Consider the following 22609-nt stretch of genomic DNA (forward strand, 5'->3'; position numbering starts at 1 on the left):
TGGAGGTTCTGTGCAACAAACGCCAGTCAGATGTTTTCATTGACAGTATTTAAATTAATACATTTAAGACATGCAGAACTAAGACACAAAATGCAAAACCTGCATTTGTACTTTTGACTTATTTCTGTGAACTGCAGGATGGTCCACAAATATTTTCCTGTTCTGCTCCGATCTGACAGCATATTTCAAGGTTGTGTGTGTAAAACCGGTCAGTGTTGGCTCTGCTTGGTAGCATCTGTAATTGCAACCAAATTCTCAAAACGAATGCTACATACCTTTTAGACATCTAAATGTAGTCATACCTACACGTTAGACTCCGCTTTGAAGACCAGTGTAACGTAGGCTTTTTAACACCAAGCTTTATTTAGTTAAAAAAAAAAAAATAAAGAACAAAAACAATGACAAACCACATTTTTCTCATCAGTTACGGAAGAGGAAGATCCATAATTTCTCTTTCTTACATGAGGCAGGTATGATCTCTGGGTCCAGATCACAAATATGTACATTAGAAAAACCAAGTACAAAACTACGTTTGTCAGGATGAGGAAGTTTTCGCACGACAAGTATCCCAATGACTGTGATGACGACTTCACAGTGGACTGCAGACGACGAGATGAGGACACAGAACTGGGGTTTTTCATAACAGTGGGTTTAATCTAAAAGTCCCATTTTACAGCATCATTCCCTCTGTTCCATCTTGACTTTCGGGGGCTTGAGGAAGGACCGGTTCTTTTTTTCCTTGCTCTTTTTGCCTTTGGCCTGGAAGCTCCTCCAACTGTCCACACGCCCATCTCTTGTTTCCTGACAAAATGTGTTGCCAAAAAATGGTCATTTAAGGAATGAGAAAAGCAATCGTGTTTCACTTTAAAAGTGACCACAGTGACAAGAACACACCTCAAAGTTTTTCTGCCATTCTCTGTCCCGCTTTGCTTTCTCTGCCGTCTCGATTTCTTCCTCTCTCGCCCTTTTCCTGGTAAATGAAGAGGAATAAAAGAATAAACTAGAGTTTCCGCATGCACCAACCAGTCAAGTTGCAGTTTAAAATTAATGTCTGTCTAAAATGTCATTACTTCATCATGTACCTCTTAACTAGACATTTGTGTTAAATTGTTGAATTATGGCCAAAAACGGGTTTCATGACGTCACAGCGACCTTTACTTTTGACACCAGAATCTAATCGATTCATTCTCGAGTCCAAATGAATGTTTGTGCCAAATTTTAAGAATGTCCCTTCAGGCCAGAGGTACGTACAGACGAACAAACCGAAAACATAATGCTTCCAACCACAGCTGTAAGGGTTAAAAAAACTCATGATATTCTGAATGAAGTGCTTTTCTGTTTCAATAGTGAAATCTGTGATGACATTTTTATCAGATATTAGAGTCACAATTTACATGATTCATACATTTAAATAAAGAGGAGAATGGGAGTTACCATCTTTTACATCCTAAAGGACAAAAAACTGGTTGTAAACATACTGTGTGTCATTTACCTTTCATGCATGTCCTTTGCTTCCCTTTCCTTCCTCTTGATTTCAAGCTCTGCGAACAGCTTCATGGTCTGTTTGTACACGGCCTGCTTAAACTGGAAAAGGACAAGTTAAGTCTTGTGTAACACTTATTTGGTAGCATGACAAATACACAATGCTTTAATGTTTTGACCGCTATAACCAATTGCATATCCAATAAAACCAATTACTATCTTGACTGAAATTAAGTCTAATATAAATTGAAAGTGAAGGAAAATATAATTTTTTTTAAATAATATCTATTTTCAACACTAATGTCCCAGTGTGTTTTTCTACAACGTTGACTTACCATTTCAGGGTCGTCCTCCTCCACATCCAATGGCTTCCCATCCTTCTTCAACTGTTTCTTTTTCTCCTTTACCTGTCGGGAGCACATATTGGCAGAATATAAAACGTTAAGACAAATACAGCTCAGGAGAGCTGAGTAACGTTGAATATTTGAACTGTAAGGAAATGTGTTTAACACTCACGTTATGCTCCACATACTCCTGTCCCGCATGGACCACATCTAAGGCTCTCTTCCTCTGTTCTGGTTCCAGTAGGAGTTTGTATGCCTTGTCCACAGCTACAACAGAGAGACATTCAGGGGAAATTAAAGTTCATTTTTACAGTGTTGATTAACATCATCCAAAACACAAATTGGGCAACATGAAACAAGCTCCTCAGTTTAAAGACAGCAGATGTATATTATTAACATAAATGTAGTCAGGGATGTACCTTCAAAGGATTTCTGTGCTCTGATTTGATCATCCTGATTTTTGTCTGGATGGACCAAAATGGACAACTGCACAGTTAAAGGAGAGCAAATATTAGGAATTAGGAAACAAAATAACATTATGGCACTATCACCAAATCAGCAGGCATGCCACCTCTTCACAGAGGAGACTGATAAAATGTTTTGGGTTGGAATTTTTCACCCACCGCTCGAAATCTTTTCTTCAATTCATCATCTGTTGCCTCAGGATCAATTTGCAGCACCTGGAAATGTTGTGAACATTGGTATGTTTATTCAACAGGGGTATATTATCCAAAGAGAGAATCTAATAGTTATTGTGCTGATATCAAATTGTTACGAGAGCAATAGTGGCTCATACTTTTGTGAGGGCTCGACAACAGCATATTTGTCAGCATATTGTAAATCAAATCCATCCAAAAGGTCAACATGTGAGTTATTTGTTTTTCCGATATTGTATTGGGAAATATACATGGTTGCAACATCATGTAACAACAAAAATAAAGACATCTGACATATTAAGTCAAGAATTTAATTTCAATCAATACAGTTTTGCTGCATTGATCAGTCATGCCAGTCATTTATTAAATAAAGATTTTTACTTTTGAGATATGATGTTTGTTTTCCTCACATTTGATGACATTATCAATAAAGTTATTCGCCTATTGATCAAAGTTACCTTTGGGTCTAGTAACTTTGTGATCGGCATCCAACATGCTAAATGACATTGATAAACTGACAAAATAATAAATACAAATATCAATGAGAAAAAAAAATACTATATCGGTGGCACACTTACCTCAAAAGGGTTGAGGTTGAAGTAGGATGCGCCAGGTCTGAGCAGTCGTTCAATCTGCTGCTTGGAGGTTAACACGGAGTCTCTCTTCTCGATCTGCTTCACCTGTTAAAAAGACAATGACAACTTTCAAAATACAGCCAAAGTCAAAAGTCCAGCTGCATTTACTGGTGCTGTTGCTAATAGCACGTTGTCCTGATGATGCACTAGTTAATCCAGCATTCAGGAGTGAAATCTGATCAAACAGCAGGTTGCTCTGCATCTTTTCTGGGAGTCAGACCTCATTCATTTGATATCTATGAAACTGTGTGACGCCAGACACACTCGACACTGCTACCGTTAGACAGAGGGCTGAAATCACCCGCCTTAAGAAGCATTTTACATTAAGTGACTGGTGGCGGTAGAGAAAATGAAACTAAAAGACAGAGACGAGCTTTGGCGGTGTCCTAATAACCCCAGAAAGACGTGTCTGCTCACACAACATCTCTCAGTAAACGTTAGCTCCTTATCGTTAGCTGAAGGTAATGTCTGCGAGGCCTGTAGGTGTTCAGCTCGAGAGCTGTTGCGTAACTTCAGTTGATGCACGGAGAGCGTGCGACACTTTAAAAACACATAAACTCACATAAGATGTATCGTACCTCCGTGTAAAAGTTTTGAAACAATTCATCCGACACATTTTCGGTAGAAGGTTCTCCTCCGGCGGCCGCCATCTTCCCCCCCGATCTACATGTGACGTTGTAGCATCACGTGACCATGAGGTCTCCTTAATGCTAAGCGTCTAACAGTGCACGCTCTATACAGAAGAACATCTATATGAATGAGTTTAACGTTGTCGTTACGTCAAAAATATTTTAACTATCGGTTTAACTGGGATTAATATAAACTCAATGCTGCATTAGAATGGCTCGATAATACGCGTTATGCACAATATGGCTGCATTTGTTATCAACTTAAACTTTACAGAGTATATCAATTTGCGAGGCTTGCATTGTGTTTTCTCTGGCATAAATTTACTACTTTATTTTTAAAAAATGTAATCCTAATTTTAAGGCTTGCAATCCCCGAGACAGCCCTGACCCTGTATACAGCTTTAAATAAACCATGATTATGAAGATCGGTACAGGCAGACCACTGACAGTTACGGTAGTCCACCCATTAGGTTTACATGCCCACCTGACATCTCCATCTGTTTGACTGGTGAGAAACATGTTCATCATTTACTATAGGAACCACCAAGACATTGCATTTTGAAGACTCTAGTAGAAGTTGTGCACATGCTGTAGTTTTTAAATTACATATCACTAGGTCCATGTGAATATAATAATAAAATAAACATACATACACACATTTTTACTTGGGTAATAACATGTATTGAACAATCAAGAGCAACAGATCATTTCCCTTTACATGAATACTGATTTAAACTGGATAAGGAAGGAGCAGTCTGCTGGATGGAGCTCTTGATTATGACATGTCCATCAACTGTATCCTCCTACGCTTCTGGAGTAAGTGGAAAGACATTAACCGTTAGAATAAAGGCATTTCAAGACTAATGCACTACTCTTCACACCTCTTATGACTCCCAGTTATAGTTGTTACAACTTTTGTTGAAAAATCAAATCCAAAAATGTTTTAACATGACGTTTACATTGATTGAGACTTGGAAAGTTTCTCCTACACATACGTAGCTCCACTAATCCAAAAATGATTCCTCACCTGTTCAGTCTGCTGAGCAGGGAACATGGTAGCCAGTTTGTGTTCCTATGAGTACCGGACCTCAAGTGTACAGTCCAGTAAGTGTGGACCCTGTGACGATGCTGGCTCGCAGCTCGCTGAGGACGGTCTCCTGACTCGGAGCTAGAAAAGGGCCACACAGACGAGGGCATGTTGACAAATCTTGGGTCAAACAGCTTCCAAGCATCAACATGACCATTGACACCAACAACATGACCAGAGGACTGCATCGTCTTTAACATGATGTAATGTATCTGTAACTGAAAAAAAGAAGAAGCCAGACTTGTGACTTGATGCAGAGTTAATATTCTGAAAACTAACCCTAACAGAACAAATTGTCTCTGGGAAGCAAAGAGGTATAACATTCTAAATGATACCAAAAAGTAAAAGGAGAAACATGTTGAGACCTTCTGAGCATTAGTACAGATAATGAACAATCTTACCAATCAGTCCCTTCCATTTGTGTGAACTCATTCACATGGATGGGGGCAGCTCCTTTACTGCCTAGTGACAAGAGGCAACATATAAAAGACACAATTCTGAAGTGAGAAAATGTAAAGGAAACTCCAGCATTTGATGGCACTTCAATACAAACCAGAATGTGCGATACAATAAGCTTTCTGATGCAATACTGTGATCCCTGTTTCAGTCTTACCTGTGCAATATGAACACTGTAGCACTACTACTGCCATCGTGTGGCGTTCAGGGGTACAGACATCTGTTTTGATGCACAGCCATTGTTCCAACATCAGCCAATTTGATCCGTTTTTCATTTACTATCCCGACTACTATTTAAATCAATTTCAACAACAGCTCCTCTACTTAATATATGTGTATTAATTAACACCGTTCCAGCTCAGCTCAAAATGGCCAATAAAAGCAGCGTAAAGGATAAAGGAACAATGGATCTCTAGTCATGCTGGGTGTGGAATTGCTACCTCTAGCGGCACTGGAGGGGAAATGCCCGCCACCACCCTCCATTCACAGAATGTGTGCAGACAGCTGAGGAGTGGTTTTGGTGCAGTGAGCAACGACAGGCAACAGATGTTTGCAGGGTTTTGGGGTTTATAGCGCTTACCAAATCCTTGACTGTATGCCTTCTGGCTGCTTAATCCAGTCTAAAGGAACGGCCATTTGGCTCTAAATTAGTGTTTGACTTTTCAATTGGCTTACAGGGACACATATGCACTGCTGTGAAGGAAAAATGCACCGCTCCGGTGTTCTCTACGCCCCAGAAACATGCTGGAAACAATTAATTTCAACATTTCCAATGATTCTCGGGTCAAGTTTAGTGACTCGTGTTCTTCATATCCTGGAAGAAAAAAATCCCACTACTAAGCTCGATTCGCAGTGCAGTAAATTAGGAAGGAAACAAAAGGAACAAAATAGAATTATGGCTAGTGTTACTCGAGTGATTACAAGTGCTACAGGAGAGGAGACAGTACTCTGTGCAAGGCTAGCTCACCCTTGAGTACCGTTCAGGTGAGTTCCTCATTCTAGGGGTGCCGCTCTCATTGCTTCTCCACCTAGGCAGGTTGGAATAAGAGGACAGACACATGAAACAAAATACAATGATACCATGGTACCAAAAGACAAAAACACGATTTACAGTAAACAGATTCTGACAGGTGGTCGCTTGCTATGGCAGAAGGCACATTTTTAGAATTTTAACCCCTTTGGATGGTCAGATCCTTGGTGTCCTCGAAAAGGAGAGCAGATGGTTGAGATGATGTGCAGATTTTTTTTTTTTAAATTAAAAAAATTGGAAACAACTCGGCACACAAGTACAAATCCATTCAAAGTCAAATGTGTTGTAACTGTTAGGGTGTCAGTATCAGGACCATACCAGTGCAAGTGACATTTCACCATTATACAGGACTGTCCATGCCTGTAAAGTTTGCGTTAACAGGTAAACATAGTATATGCTTCAGTAAATGTCAACCTGCCTTAATAAACACCATTCAGGTTAAAAAGGTGTAAAACAACAAACAAGGCACAGCAAATTCACACCTGTGAAAAGAATCCATGGGTTCTCCTACTCAATTACTACTCTTCTTGAAGCATTCTCAAATTTAACAAAAATAAATCACCTCTAGGGAGCACTCAGTGTTTTCCTTTTCTTCATGAACTGCGGAGAACAGCATTTAGTGAGGGCAAGCTAACATTTACTAAAGCATACACTGTTTACCTGTGCACACAAATTTTAAAAGACGGGTACAATCTTGAGTAACTGAAAGCCAAAATTGCCAAAAGTTTGGTCCTTTAACAGTTGTTTAAATTTCTTTAATATTCACAATTTAAATTCTGAGTGCAGGAAATGACAGTAGTCTGATGCAACATGCACTGGAAATTAAAGGGTTAAAATCCTGTGTTCATCCAAACACCTTTCAAATTCTCTTGTGCAATTTCAGTCTTTTGTAATTATCCGTTTTGACTTGGAAAAGAAGATCTTCATCCAGATACGGGAATTGATAATCAAATACCGAATGACAACACTGAATTTGAGTATCTGACAATTGACTGATGCTCAGCTTAGTTTTATTGAAACGGAACAAACGTAAAAGTTATAAATACAAAGAACATCAGAACAAACTGCTATGGCTCTTAAGGTAAGCCAAACCAAATTCTATTGGGCAAGTTCAAAGAAAACATAGGAAGTTATGGTATCAGTTTAAAAAAAAACACAATTTGTCTATCTCTAGAAATGCTAGGCATACACTTTGAACATTACAAAACTTTGATTTCTTCCTTCCTGTGGATTCTTTTCTCCACCATTGCAAAAAATGAAGTATGAAGCTCTAACCATATGCATTTATTTACAAGCAAGTCCCTAAGCAACTATGAGAAACCACAAATAAAGGGAGTACAAGAAGGGGAAGGAGGAAAGGGGCACGGGAAAAAACTTCCTGCTAGGCAATATCACTATTTAATGTCCTCTCAGACTTTTGAGAACGAATGTCCACTTTTTTTTGTAAATGTTCATTGTTGGCTTTAAAAGAATCAGGAACAAAACGTAACAATAAAAGTGTTTTGTGTGTGTTTTTTTTTTTGTTTTTTTAAAGACACATGTCCCAAAGTAACCGTAGGAGTAAGAAATGATTCACCACAACGGTTACGTTCCCTTCTTCAGCCAAAAGGCTTTCCAGCCAATCACCTCGAGCCAATTCTGGGGTCTGTCCGTTTTTTCTCAGATATATACAGATTTTTTTTTCATGAGGGGTGAAGAATAAAAAGTCAATCAAAAAATTGTGGCCAATCTCCTGTGTTTTTTTTTTTTAACTTGTTTTTCTCTTCTTTTTTTTTGTCACTTTGCCAAATACCTTTGGGTGCATCTACTTCCACTGCTGCCCATAAGAATCCTGTGAAAACTCCATGGTGTCATTACTGTAACCATAGTTACCAGAATAGTCGGCCCCTTGCTGCAGGGGCTGCTGGGCGATGGGCTGGGACCCCCAGTTCTGTTGGTTGTTGGTCTGGCGGCGCTTGGAGTCAGGCTGGTTAAACACGTCTGCCTTCCTCTTTCCGCCGACGTTACCGCCACGGTTGCCCCTGGCCCCGCGAGGACCGCGACCCCTCTGCGGCTGGAAAGGGGCTCCGCGCCCTCCTCGGCCGCCCCTTGGTCCACCGAGGGGGGGCCCTCTTTGGGCGTAGCCCCCCCGACCTCGTGCCGGGGGTGCTCCACGAGCTCTAGGCGGAGGAGGTCCACCCCTGCTGGGACGAGTGCCACGGCCCCTCATGCTGTACACATCTTCGTAGCCGTAGTACGGGTCTTCATAGCCACCACGGTAGTCATGATAGTCATAGCCATAGTAGTCATCATAGTAGTCATCATATCCATAGTAATCTGGTGGATAGGCATAGCCCCCTCGGCCACCACGACCCCTGCCTCGGCCAGGTGGCGGCATGCGTGGAGGTGGGTAGTAGTAGTAGTCGTCATACCTGCAGAGGGGAGGATAGAGCTACATTTAATGCGTTCCTTATGAGAGAAGAAGTCGGGCAGCTGACGAGTCACATGTCTCCCTCACCCTGAATTCCTGGTGGTCTGCCGAGCTGCTTGGCGCTCTTTCCTCTTCTTGTCTGGGGGCTTTGCCAAGACTATCTCAATTTCCTCTCCCCCTAGCTCCTTCCCATTCATCTCATCCATTGCCTAGACAAATAAAACAATCCATAACTGTAGCATACATAACAATCAACAGAAATGCTAAATATCTTGTCAAAAGCATGAAAACACCCACCTTTACAGCAGCATCCCTTTCTTCAAAATGGACAAAAGCGTAGTCTTTCAATTTCTTCACTCGCTCCAGCTTTCCAAACTGAGAGAAGGTTTTTTCAAGAAGCTCTTCAGTCACTGCTGTGGCCAGTTTCCTTACAAAGAGCACCTTGACCTATAAAGACAAAAAAACAGGCGGTTTGTTACTCTGACCGTGAGCCACGCTCACATGCACTAGCAGTCCCTAACATGCACATCTGTGTGCACCAACATGCACGCACGGCCCGTCCGGCTATGTAAGCACAGCAAAGAACGCTCTGATAACACACACAGAGGGAGAACAACCTCATTCTCTGCTCAGCTAGACATAACTCCACCAAATCTCATCATAAATAGTTGTTTTCTGCTATATTAATGTTTAGAATGTTAAATACAGCTCCTTTAAAGAGGAAGACATAGGACGAACCTTGGCCATCACCTCCGGGTCTGGCTCAGCCACAGGGTCGGCCCACTCTACAGTGACGGGGTTCCCCCACACCTTGACCTTTCCACTCATTAGACGGCGGCGAGCCTGCGCTGCAGATTTGTGATCCTCATACTCCAGGAAACAGAAGCCACGGTTTTTCTTCTTGTCATCTGGCTGGTGGTACAATATCACCTCTTGGAGACCCTCTGTGCAACACAACAATACCATCTCTAACTTCCAAAACAGTTGTCATGTCTATCACCCTTAATGACTGAGGATTTGTTTTAATGGGTTTCTGAGACGGATTTGTCTCTTTTGAAACTGACCTGTAACTTTTCCAAAGTCTTCCAATATGCTTTCCCTTGTCTTGTTCTTTGGAATTGATCCAACAAACAGGCGATTGTTTGCAACAGATATACACACTCCCAAGTACTTGCCAGGGCGGATTTCATGGTTATCACACTGAAAATAAAACGGAGGCCAAAAACTGTGAAATTCATTGTACATGAACAGTTCCGTAAAGCATTAAGCAATATGAAGCTTGAATTATTCTTGTTTTTAAAGTTACACTCCAGAGATCAAGTCAGACTAATTTCAAAATGTCTAGAGTAGTCCTTAAAAACGAACTCTGTTGTTATATGGTTTGAGATACTTCTTCCAAAGTCGTGCTATTCTACTTACAAGCTTTACAGCCTTTTGTGCATCATCCTTATTGCAGTAGGTAATGAAGGCATAGCCTCTATTCTGACCAGAGAGAGGGTCCATCATTAGCCTGAGGTCCCAGATGGGACCAGCAGACTCAAAGAGCGGCACCAGCTCATCTTCATACAAATCCCTCGGGATTTTTCCGACAAACACCTGATGAAGAAGAGAGAAACAGGTGAGCAAGTGTAAGGATTTGTTAAGTCCAATATGCGGTATGTTCTGCAGGACTCTGAATGTTACTGCAGCGCACACACACACACACACACACACACACACACACACACACACACACACACACACACACACACACACACTGTATCTACCTCAGTTCCAATCCCTGGTTGTATTCCTTTGAACACATCCTCAGGTGGGGGACCTCCATATTTTCTCTGCCCTGTGGTGACATCCAAGGTATATCCAGTCCGCTCCAACAGAGCCTGAAAAACACAAACAAACAAAACATGAACTGGGTTGCATGGCTGCAGAGGCATGTTTATATGACATTCATGCACAACAAAGCTCAGTCACATGACTTTGTTTACCTTTATTTTTGCTTCATCTGGGCCCTTGGTGGACTCTTGCACTTTACTTCCTTGTTTTTCTCTCTGTCTGTAAGTCTTCATCACTCCACAAAGGAAAGCACTTTTATTCTACATTTAAAATAAAAACAAATTAGGTTACCTATAGTGTACACAGACATACAAATCCAATCAAAAACAAAAAGAGATGCTGTTGATCCATGTGGTTACCTGTACATGGGACAGGTCGCTCTCTTTGAATTGTTGCAGCACAGTAAGTGCTCCCTCCTCATTGAATTCACGCAGTGCATCAATGGCCCTTTCATCTAGGTCAACATACTCCACCAAGCCTACAATTACAAAGCATGTTCACTACCAGGCTCAGCAACAGCAGCGGCAGCTCTTGTGAGTCAAAACAACTATCACCCACCTGTCTGGAAGATGTTATCTAGACTTTCGGCTACTTTCTGGGGCAGCCCAGCGTCAACGAGCGTCTGGTAGTTCTCCGTGTGTGTTGTAGTCACATCCATGGGCTCCTCTTCTTCCTTTACAGGAGCAGAGCTGCCGTTCACCTCCGCAGCAGCCATCGTCCTGTAATATGAAGAAATACAATGTATTCAGTTCAACATAAGAATGTATTCTTCTTGATAAGGACAGATCCACAAATACTGGGATCGTCATTGTCATCATCCAAAAATAAATGTGTTTAAATTATTTTTGTATACAACTGCTATAAAGCGAATTGTTTTCAAACGCATGGATGTGATGTTTAGTTGATGGCCCATATAACTTTACAAGCATTGTTACTGTCAATAAATAACAATAGAAGGCATTTCTAAAAACCGTAACACCCGTCTAGCAGTAATCGTATTAGTTAAAAACACAGTTCCTGATAGATGTGATAACAGCTATCGCACGGTAACATAACACGGTCACTTAAAGAAAGCAGACAGCTAACGTTACCGTCCCGCCCCCCTCACATGCAGCTAGCTAACGAGGACACATTTATCTCCACATCTACATGCACAGGGTCTTACATGGCGAACGCAGTTTTCAAACGTCAAATGCATTAAAAACAAAAACAAATTTCAGAGCAAAATTGCTCTCAAACATGTTTTATGTTGAGCTAACAATAACAGTGGTTAGCAGGCTAGCTGCTCTTACTTAGGCCTCATCGTGCAGACAGCTTTCATGCACACACACAAACACACGCTCCGTATAAGGTGCAAACAGATAGTTAGCAAAACTCACCGGTCTAATTCGGGACACTAACAGTGACGTGTGTTAAAATGTGTAACGATTATCTTGTCGCGCGTACAAAAAAATGTCCAATATGAATAATACGTTTTAGTCTAAACCACGAGACAAATTTCCAGACAGCTATGGTCTCGTCGTCGGCTCGCCCGAACAACGCAACCGCTTAGCAAACATCGCGAGATGTGAACAATAACGCGCTGAGGGGCGGGTGGGTTCGTTTTGACTCATTGTTCATACAGTGCTCGAGGCTGACTTCTGTGGCTTTATGTTGAGCACGTAGCTGATCCAAATACAACACAAGCACAATCTTAGCGGCTACACAAAGACATGTATGAGATATACGCTTACTTTAAAGATACATCCCAGCTGAGTGGCTGCGGGAAGCGTGGTGAATCAAAGCGAGCGCCTCATCAACTATCCGACTACATATATGCAGTCTATGTACAGGTCCAGCCTAATTATTCGAACAACTACAGTTACTCAAATCCCAATACACAACTGACGATAATCAAGAGGTATACAAAGATGCACAGACATGTTCATTAGTTTTCATGAAATGTCAAAAATGAAGGGCTTTATTGGTTTATTGATATTTATGATGTCAATATGAAGTGTCATACAGGACCTGCCTTGACAAGCAGTAAATAAATCAATATTGGATAACGATTGACAAGGCAATCAGATGATCGGAAGGAGAAATTTCAACAGGCTTCCCAGCTTTAGTCATCATGCTTCAGCTTTCTGATTTTGCCCTTGTGACGGTCAATCTCCTTTTGTAGGCGCTCAATCTCCTTTTTGTGGTGCTCAATCTCCTCCACATGATGCTTCCTCAGCGCTTCCATCTGCTCCTTCTCCTTCTGCCTGCAGGTGGAAAAACTGGTTATTACCAGTTTACTACTAATATAACGGCATGCTTTTCACCAGTGGCAATTTTAGACTCTGGGGGTCTCCATCGAGGCAGGGCATTTTTAAAATGGTAAATCAAGTTGCATTTATAGAGCACCGCTTCATTCACACAGCTGAGGCTGTCCTACAAGGTGCCACCTACACATCAGATTGTAATCACATCATTAACACACCGATGGTGCAGAACAATGCTTGGAGCAATTTAGGGTTCAGTGTCTTGCCCAAGGGCACTTCAACATGGGGACTGGAGGAGCCAGGGATTGATTAGTAAACGACCTGCTCTACCTGCTGAGCAACATCTGTGAATGTGTATGAGATACAAGTAGCTATCTGAGTGTCCTAAAAGGTATCCAGCTGTCATACACTGTACAGTAGTCTAGTTTTGTTTTTATTGTTGTTGTTGTTTTTTTTTGGGGGGGGGGGGGGGGGGCTGGTGCACTGTATAAAGCCTTTATGGGAGGTTTAAGGGGGTTTATAGTTGTCATTACAAAACATGCCTATGAGTGGCCATCGGGGGACCCTTTTCCCATTTTTTGGGGGGGGATCTCAAACCTTTACCTGGTTTGCACTCCTGACTGTGCTCCCGTTACTTAACGTAACAAAATTTTGAACTGAGCCATGTTGGTTTTTAAAAAGCTGACTTTTCAAAATGAAACGGATAATTTTTCACCTGAAGTACCGCTCCTCCTCTGCCACTTCTCGCTTTCCAAATGCGCCACCTGCCGCCCTCACAGCGCCTCCTCCGCCTCCACCTTTGCCTGCGCCCTTGCCCAACTCGCCAAGCTGGAATAAGCAGAATGAATCCTCACAATTCACCGCCCGCAAACCATCGGTGTATGAATGTGTGTTTGAACGGGTGAAATGAGAGGCAATGTGTAAAGCACTTTGTGTAATAAAGTGGAAAGGTGTCACATGAGTGCAGTCCATTTACCAAACATATTTAACAAATTAGAAAATATAAAAAAGGTATTTATCCTATTCACTCATTGAGAAAACCTAAAACACAATCAATGCATTTATTGTTGGTACTCAAAAAAGGTTGTACAGACTTCTCTTTGCATGGTATTGTTTCCATCTGCTCATACTAACAATAAAACAAAAACATTTGATGACAGTCTTTGAAGTTATTTATCTGTTTAGGGAATATATCTATAAATGAAAAAAAAATTAAGTTTTCCTAAACTTTGACTCTTTATTATGCAATCCTTAAACAATCTCTGCAACAGCATAGGAAACAACTTCATCGCTCTTTCGGAAGACAAGGTGAAGCACATTTAATGTCTTATTAATTCATTGCGTTTTTACGCTGCCTCTGCCGTAGAATGCAAACCTATAACTGATAATCAACCTATTCATTGGTCGGTGCGAGCCACTTTGTTTGCGCCTCATTCAGATAGGACTGTGTGTGAATACAGCCAGCAGACCGTGACGGGAATCTTTCATAATTTAACAGTTACCGGTAATACAGAAGCTTGTTTTATGAGAATGGATGATTAGCAACGTTTCTAACGATACATTGTATTCAATGCAACATGCTGCAGCCTCGACGTGCAAACGCAGACAAGTCATCAATGACCCCGCACAATGAGTTGATCCCTGACCGCACACGTTAACAACTAGCTGGCCGGGGCTAACTTCGTCCGACACCAACAACTTTACTGATATCAGCAAGCTAATGCTAACATTCAAGAAGTCATCTGTCACCAATGCATTTGGACGTTGTGTTACCTGATCAGACGCCATTCTAATCTGAGAGGCGACGCATCTCCGTATGTTTCCTCTAAGAAGAAACCTTGACATTGTGCTGATATTATTATTTGCAGCTGCAACAGGGCACAGACCACTTTGGTGTTTCCTTCTGTCCTAGCTCGAAATGCGGAAATGTTAAATAGACGTATCATGTGGGTGTGGAAAGCATGGATGTATAGATGAAGACCAGCCCTCCTGAATGCCTGTGGCTGCCGCCAGGCGGCGAGGGGTAGGAACTGCAGGAGTTATGTGCAGTGGGCTCTGCACAAAGCTGTATAGGCTACACTTGAAATTTGCAGCTGGGATTATTCAGCAGCATTTGCAAACACGCAATAAACTGCCAATTAGTTAACCGCAATATATTAAACCATGCAGATTAGATACAATTATATTTGTAAATGATATTTGTTCTGTTGTCACAGGCCAGTAAATAGATTGTTTTCTTTGAAATACAACATACATATAAGTAAAATGCCCATACTCATTTATTGTTGGATAATTCATTATTTTGAATGATTTGCCCAAAGAATAAAAATAAAATTTTTACATGTTCAACTGACCTGCTCTGCACTGACTGAAATGTTCTCTGGCTATCACAAGCAATTCATTATAATTATTAATTTGAAGTATGTTAATTCAGCATTGCCATTTCCCCTGTCATTAGCAATAAATTAAATAGGTCTTTCCTCGAAACATTTCCAAATAGTATGAATGTTTTATATATTCCATGGTGGGATTTATGATTATTTCGGTTATATATTCCATATTTCTCACACAGCACTTATATGGAACTGAATAAGCACAATGTAAAGCTAGAGAATTGTTCACCCCCCCCCCCCTTTTCAACCAATGATTCCTGTTTCAAAACCTAGCAGCATAAACAGATCTTCAAACCAGGTCTCAAGTCCAAGAAAGATAAGTGTGGCACCATGCAAACAGTAGGAAAACAAGCACACGCCATAGGCTTTCACTGATTTAAAAGCCTGTCTTATACAGAACGTTACCTAAGCTTTTTAACAATACATAACACAAAATTATAGTCATTTTTTATCTTTCTATCACTACTAAAAAGCTGCACAGACCTATCTAATTAATTTCATGCTCATATTTTGTAAGCACTGTCTGCAGACCTGTGACATCGTTGTGTTGTTGGCTTATAACAAAAAAGGATAAGACCCGGTGCTCATCTGTGGACTGCTGGATGAGGCACACTCAGCAGCACAAAGAGAAGCTTTGCACAGTAAAGGGAGGTCAGTGGGTGTTTAGTACAGATGAGTCATAATGGAGTCCCATTGAAAAAGAGTCCTCCCTGCTAGACAATGCACAGCCCAGCACAGTGTCGTATGAGCTCACCTTTGGTGCCTGTCACTCCCCTTTCACCGTCTGAATCCTTCAGAGTTGATGGTCAATGAGCAAATGTAGGAGGCGCGCTTTTGTGATGACGTGTTGCATCCTGTCAAATTTGTTTAAGTTCGGCAATGACCATGATGATCCGGAAGCTCCAGTGAAAAAAGAAGCATACTTGTTGAGCCACTGTGTTCTGCCATGCAACAGCCTTGGTCAATAATATGAAGATAAGAAACAAAGACAAGGGAAGTATGAAAGCGTGTGCACAACAAGAAAACACTCAAGGAGGTTACTTGCTTTTCCAGGTTAGATTTGAATACCTAAAGATACATTTTGGACATTACCTTACATTTTGCACATCAGTAAGAGAAAACTGCACAAGAGAGGTAGTAACACCCTTGCAACAAATGGTGGCAGTATACCCTCGTACAGATGGAGACAAGCCACGCTTTTGCAGTGTGATAAGCTTCATAGAGCATTCATGTATAACTTCACTTGTAATGGATGTGCTGCACTCATTTTGCTTTCAAATGAGGGTAAAAATTGAGTTTCACATAGAACATTGAATATATATGTTCATCCAATATTAACAGAGGTTGTTGGTTGTGCTGCATATCAGCATTAGAAAACAAAATCACTGATACATCTTTCAAAAAGGATAATAAGAGTAATGAGGGCCGCATCCTTGATCCTAAACCGTTTGACACGTTATTCCTATTTGAATACATTTTAATGTAAAATTACCTCTTACCTCTGAGTATACAATGAATTATTGTTGAGTAGAACCGGAAGTCCATTTGTCGCGTCTGGGAGAAAATATCAGCTAACACACTAAGGCCAACTGAACTTTTAAGGGACTTTTTTGTGTGTGGCCGTGCACGTTTGTGCATGTTTTTCTACGGTCATGTATGGACTTCCGGTCCACTGGTTTCAGAGCAGCCAGTTAACTGGATCCTTTCAGAGCTGCTCACCTCGCAGGCTCAAGTGTTGCCATAGGAAATAGTATCCTGGCAACAGCACTAACCTGAGCAAAGACAAAGTAAGGTCATGCAGACAACAAGATGTGGTACAATATTCCTGAACAACTCATTTCATAGCCTCTGCTCGCAAGAAATTCACTATAATTGTGTCATATTATATTTTGCTTTCAGCAATTTTGCATTATTATTCCGTATAACATTTGGTGGGAACACACATTATTCCTGCAAGGCTCCATTTAAGAGACTTTTTGGTTCAGTTTTTTTTAATATCCACATGTTTGGATGTCATGCATAATGCTTTTAATGTGCCTGCTTCTACCAGTGCACTATCAATAATTGTATTGAAAAGAGCTCTTATCTGAAATCCACGTTGATACCCCTGGGGATGTAAGGGAAAGGGTTATTGCTGAGTTAATAGCACTGTGTTGGTTTTGAGTCACTTTAGAAAGGTACTGGAATGACAAATACATTAATATCCTAGATGCCTGTGGAGCACATTTTTAAACAATCAAATAAATGGAAATTTGAATTGCAATGCAGGAAAAGGTACACTGCTATTTTGTAAGCATAAACCCTTATTGGTATTTTAAAGTGTTCAGACTTCTTGGTTTCATCTATGTGCATTCAGCTCGTCTAATTCTCAAAACCTGCTAGAGCTGAAACTCCTTGTTCCTAATCGTCCTCATGAGCAGCCTGGATATTGCCACTGTTGCCATGGCGACTATCAGGATTGATAAAGGGGTCCAGATTGTTTGTGTTGTGTACACACAGGGTCTTTTGGACATTAGGCTATTTACCGGATTCACAGGCAGCCTTGCAATAATTAACAGTGAATTGACTCATTTAGTAAACTGATTACAAGGTGTTTAATGTGCGTCCACAAACAGACAATCAGTTTGTCCAACTTCCCCAACTTGGCAGCACAGACTCAGACTGCTCCCTAAAAATGCTGCTGTAGCATTTACTAATAGATTTAGCTTTGCATCATATAACATTGATAATTAGCCACTTTGTACAATCACAGAATTGACTGTAATAGTGAGACACACATGTATATGAAGTTGCTCGGTTTGGCTATAATTCTGTGCTGAATGCTAATGTCACTATGCTAACATAGCAGGTATAATGTATACCATCATCAACGTCTTAATTTGGCGTGTTAGCTCAGCATGCTAATATTTGCTGATTAGCACTTTACGCAAAGTAGACTACACCTGGGGCTTGTAGCATTCATTAATAACTGCATTATAATGTTAAAGCTTGCACTCTAATTACATTGATAATTGGCCATGATGTACAATCACAGAATTGTCTGGAATAGTGATGAGACAAACATGTATATTATAAATTATAATATTCTATATTCTACAGCAATGCAACCTACTCTGTTACTTCAGAGCAATTTGGTGTGTTAATTTAGCTTGCTGACATTTGCTAAATAGCACTAAACATAAAGTAGGCTACAATTGGGGCTGATGTCAACATTCTATGGTAATTGGTCATCTTGACCTGAAAATGGTGTTAATGAGAAGTCAAGGGATTAGAAAAGTATTACAAACATCCTGAAGGGGGTATGAATATGTGTGGATTAACTAAAATTAACTGCAGACCGCTTTTACATACTCACTATTGTCTCTTGTGACCACATTGAGCCTCTTGGTTCCAGATAATTTTATTGGACAAAATGGCTTCCACAATTCAATATTTAAGATGCCTGCAGTTCAACCCCTGGAGTTAGCATATGGTCTGAAGGTAAGACTAGTGGTAATACCCTACAGAAAAAAAACCACTCTCAAGAGACTGTTGGCATTTAGCTATGACGCACAGACACAGCTGTAATCCACCATATTTGACTTCTTGTCATTCAGAGGTAAAGGAGCCACATCAGGAGGGAAAGTGAGAGAAAAAGAGAATGTGTGTAAAAGAGAGAGAGAAAGACACACCAATAGTGTTAGATATGTGTAAGTGCTGATTTCAAATTTGTGAGTGACCATATAAAATCAGCCCCACAGTCCTTATCATTCCTGCTCCCTGTGCTGATTTCCTGAGTGGTCCGTGATTGCTTTAAATATGTATTGACAGTCAAGAGAAGCAGACAAGCCTTGCTTTCAGATCTGTTATGCTCTGGGAAACAAGAGTATCATTTGAGTTGAAGGACATGCTGTGCCACAGCTGAAAACAATGGGTGTAGCTAATCTTCAGAGCTCAAATTTTGTTCTCCAAGAAGCATATGAAACCCACAGTTTTGTAACAAACACAGCAGGACACAGTACCTTGTTATTAAGACTGGTTATCTCTGAGTACTTCTGTGGGGTGTAATTATGAATATTATACATTTTAAACTCATACTTTCAATATTAATAATATGAATATATAACCTTATAGGATTATAAGATAGTTCTTATGATATGGGAGTACAAAAGAATTAAGAGTCAAGAAAACAATTTCTATATTCTATTTAGCAGCGGTTCATATCACATGATCTTCTTCAGCATATTCAGGAGTTTTCCCAGTTATCGTCAATTTTTTTTTATAAGGTACCAGACTTGATAATGTCTGAACATACAATTCCATGACAATGCTGACAAATTCGATCTGCTGACAAAGACTGTGTCATGTGATTGAAAGCTCCAAAACAGCTACTAAATGGACCTTGTGACGAGAACCTATTGCTGTTTCTAAATGTTATTGCTGGAATCGTAGTTTGTGATACTTTTATTGTGTTCACACCTCCATGTAAATAATAGTATATTACATAACATATACAAGCATAAAGCTGATGTTGAGTGAGCAGGTGGTACTTCAGTGACTTGCTTGTTGACAGGTTGCACTGATAATATAAAAGACATGACTGGTTCCAGAGCTTTAATCCATAAACCAATCCTTAACTGTCTCTAATTACTGATTCTGTCCAGCATCTCAGATAAAATGTCACCTCACAATGTCATACAGGTGACATGCAGATCGCAGCATTAATGGGTTCATGCATAAAGAGCCAAAGCTATATTTACTTTCACTGCTCCCCTCAGCCTCTTCTTGTTGTCATTGTGCTGTATTGTAATAACAATAAATACCTCTTTAGAAATTAAAATACATTAAAATACCACCTATGAAATTACAAATTGTTATTCAGAGTTAACTAAAACGATAATGTTTTGATTGTTTTTAATTTCCTCAAGTTTAATAATTATATTAACCACAGGAGATGAAAACAATTCAGAGTTCAACCTTGTTGCTGCGCTCTACGCGATGATTATAATAATTTCATGTACTGCTGACAATCATTAACAGGACATTGCTGCCGGTGGAAAGAAATGGCGCCTTCTCTGTCTGTTCTTTCACTTCTCTTTGGGAGTTTAAAGACCTTCTCTTCTTCGCCTGTCTTAAGGATTAGTATCTGCTGTTTCTATAGCAACAGCCTTCAATTAAGAAACAGCCAGGACCTCGCTGTTACTGCCAGCAAGGTGCTAATTGATACTGGATTTCACGTCGCGAGGGGTAGGGGGTTGAGATGAGAAGTATGAGTTTTGTGTATGTATGTATGTGTGAGTGTGTGTGTGTGTGTGTGTGTGTGTGTGTGTCAGATGATGGGGGGTGGTTAGTCATCAGCTTTAGGATGTTATTAGCATTGGGAGTCTGTTTTTCACACACACACACACACACACACACACACACACACACACACACACACACACACACACACACACAGAAAGAGAGACAGACAGTATTTGCATATACTAATTATTGTGATTTTGATTGGATTTGATTTTCTAATGGCTGTTGAGGAGAGAGAGGCTGCATCCTTATAGATATTACACATGCAATAGTCCTCTTTGTAGCTGCAAACAAACTGTCTATGTGTGTTTATGTTGGTATACACTATAACTGACAGTTGCAACCAATTGAACCTTGAAGGGAAGTTGTGTGTCATGATGAAGAAAGGCTGCAGATTCATGCTTTAATAAAAAACAAAACATTGGTGAATAAAGATTGTACTTGTAAATTCCCTTTTTCTGCATGTTATCTATTATGTCTGTCTCCAGTTCATCCATTTTCAGTCAGTCTGCCTTCTTGCTCATTGATTGCAACTTTCTTCAGGTCATGGCATGAAGGAAATACAAATAATGAAGGGCCACAGTCACTCCGATGGTATTATTTTGGAGTCACAGTTCAGATGCTGCAAAATTGACTCCAAAACGCACAATAGTGCTCTGATTTGCCATGAGCAGGCTGTGCAGACTTCACACTTTTGGTGTGAAAATAAATTAGCACAAAATGTTCCATAAATGTATATATATAATATAGCTTTATACGCAGTGAAATGCAGTGAACGATGGCATCAACAGTAAAGCATAATTTGCACACAAGCCAGTCTGCTCTCCAGCTGACTTCACAAAATGAGCTGCGCTAAACAAATGCAGGATGTAAATCTCCTTTTGCATATGCCTTGCAGCAGAATTACAGCAAACTGGTTAAATAAAAACGAAGAATGAGAGCTGATTATATGGAGGAGAGAGAAAGCAAAGTGGCAATACTGCAGACAAAACTAAATTTATACTGTCGACAACATGTCCTATTTTTAAAGAGGTCAGAATCATATTCTGGCCCCTGTCAAATATGTTTGTTTTCTCATTACTCAACTTCACAGGTTTTTTTCCGTCTGTAATGATTTGCCTCCCTGCAAAGCATGAAAATAGAACAGAGGAGAATTGCACTTTTATCATCTTAAGAGATTGCTGTTTTTGTACCTGCAAATCATGACTATATTTAGACAGCAAAATGTTTGCCAGAGGCTTTAAAACAGCATGGGTTCAAAATCATTTATACTTGTAATGTCTCTCTTTATGCATATTGCCGTATGAAACTTGTGTTTATTTGCAAGGTGGACTGGAAAGAAAGAAAAACAAATTGTTTGTATGATTGTGATTCCACTTTTGAACTTCTATTTTTAGGTGCTGATCTGATTTTCATGTTTTAGATATTTGCAGGAGAAGTTTGTTTTATTGGACTTCAGAAAAGCCGTGATTTCAACTTGTATTTCACCATTATAATCAAGGATCGGATTCTTCATGTAATATAGTTTTGTTTTTATTAGAAACAAGTCACATTCATTTTGTGCTGTGAAAACTGTACCAATACAGGAGGTAAAACAGAACACAAACAATGTAGTGACAAGGATATACAAATGGGTATTCAGTACAAGTAACTCGAGGTATGATTGGGACATAGGACTTTGATGGGGCAGGGAATTTGGCTGGTAGTACATACTATCGAGTTACTGACAAGGTTATCAAAAACATACTGTTACAGAGACATAAGGTTCAATTACTCATCGCTACAAGGCGGAGAGTAATAACAAATATCCTGAAGCACAGTTTATATTCATAGGCTATCATTCATTCTATATAAGTACAATTATCTACCTGCCACAGAGAGCTCCAAATATGGAGTCTTGCGCTAACAAATCTCCTAGTGAATAAATTCCTTGAATTACTAATACAGATTTGTTATACAATATTCTCAGAATGCATCTATATGCTCTGTAAATATGAGGAAGATGGTATAAAAGTGTTGAAACATTGGTAAGAAAGAATTCTGCCTAAATCATTAAATCAGTCTTGCTTGAGCATCAAGCGCCCATCATATTGCACTATTTCACACTGATGGCGGAAAACACAAA

General features: G+C 40.1%; 3 protein-coding genes across 7 annotated transcripts; all 3 read right to left on the minus strand.

Moving 5' to 3' along the window:
- Positions 1-339: 339 nt before the first annotated feature.
- On the minus strand, positions 340-3803 carry dnajc8 (DnaJ (Hsp40) homolog, subfamily C, member 8). Of its 2 annotated transcripts, none has more exons than XM_068711217.1 (9): positions 3696-3803; positions 3061-3162; positions 2450-2506; positions 2246-2312; positions 1999-2093; positions 1818-1889; positions 1493-1584; positions 895-970; positions 340-801 (listed from the first exon to the last, which is right to left on the minus strand). In XM_068711217.1, the coding sequence occupies exons 1-9, from the start codon at positions 3765-3767 to the stop codon at positions 679-681; spliced, it is 756 nt and encodes a 251-aa protein (XP_068567318.1). In that variant the 5' UTR covers positions 3768-3803; the 3' UTR covers positions 340-678. The 2 variants fall into 2 exon arrangements, with proteins under 2 accessions (XP_068567318.1, XP_068567319.1); XM_068711218.1 differs by having other exon boundaries at positions 3680-3783.
- A 613-nt stretch (positions 3804-4416) lies between these two features.
- LOC137872783 (heterogeneous nuclear ribonucleoprotein R) lies at positions 4417-12121 on the minus strand. 4 transcript variants are annotated; one of them, XM_068711216.1, is made up of 15 exons: positions 11942-12121; positions 11121-11281; positions 10922-11040; positions 10715-10822; positions 10496-10609; positions 10149-10325; positions 9794-9929; positions 9468-9673; positions 9027-9176; positions 8817-8938; positions 8192-8730; positions 6257-6317; positions 5235-5295; positions 4774-4914; positions 4417-4557 (listed from the first exon to the last, which is right to left on the minus strand). In XM_068711216.1, the coding sequence occupies exons 2-12, from the start codon at positions 11275-11277 to the stop codon at positions 6283-6285; spliced, it is 1863 nt and encodes a 620-aa protein (XP_068567317.1). In that variant the 5' UTR covers positions 11278-11281; positions 11942-12121; the 3' UTR covers positions 4417-4557; positions 4774-4914; positions 5235-5295; positions 6257-6282. The 4 variants fall into 4 exon arrangements, with proteins under 4 accessions (XP_068567317.1, XP_068567316.1, XP_068567315.1 ...); XM_068711215.1 differs by having other exon boundaries at positions 4774-5295; XM_068711214.1 differs by having other exon boundaries at positions 4774-6317.
- Positions 12122-12489: 368 nt separating this feature from the next.
- atp5if1a (ATP synthase inhibitory factor subunit 1a) lies at positions 12490-14746 on the minus strand. Its single transcript, XM_068711219.1, has 3 exons — positions 14582-14746; positions 13524-13636; positions 12490-12808 (listed from the first exon to the last, which is right to left on the minus strand). Exons 1-3 carry the CDS (start codon positions 14651-14653, stop codon positions 12667-12669), a joined length of 327 nt encoding a protein of 108 aa, XP_068567320.1. The 5' UTR covers positions 14654-14746; the 3' UTR covers positions 12490-12666.
- Between the last annotated feature and the right edge of the window lie 7863 nt (positions 14747-22609).

This window comes from Cebidichthys violaceus, unplaced genomic scaffold, assembly GCF_023349555.1.
Source record: "Cebidichthys violaceus isolate CVI_PGR_0920_01 unplaced genomic scaffold, fCebVio1.0.p SCAF_16, whole genome shotgun sequence".
NCBI classification, from domain to species: Eukaryota; Metazoa; Chordata; class Actinopteri; order Perciformes; family Stichaeidae; genus Cebidichthys; species Cebidichthys violaceus.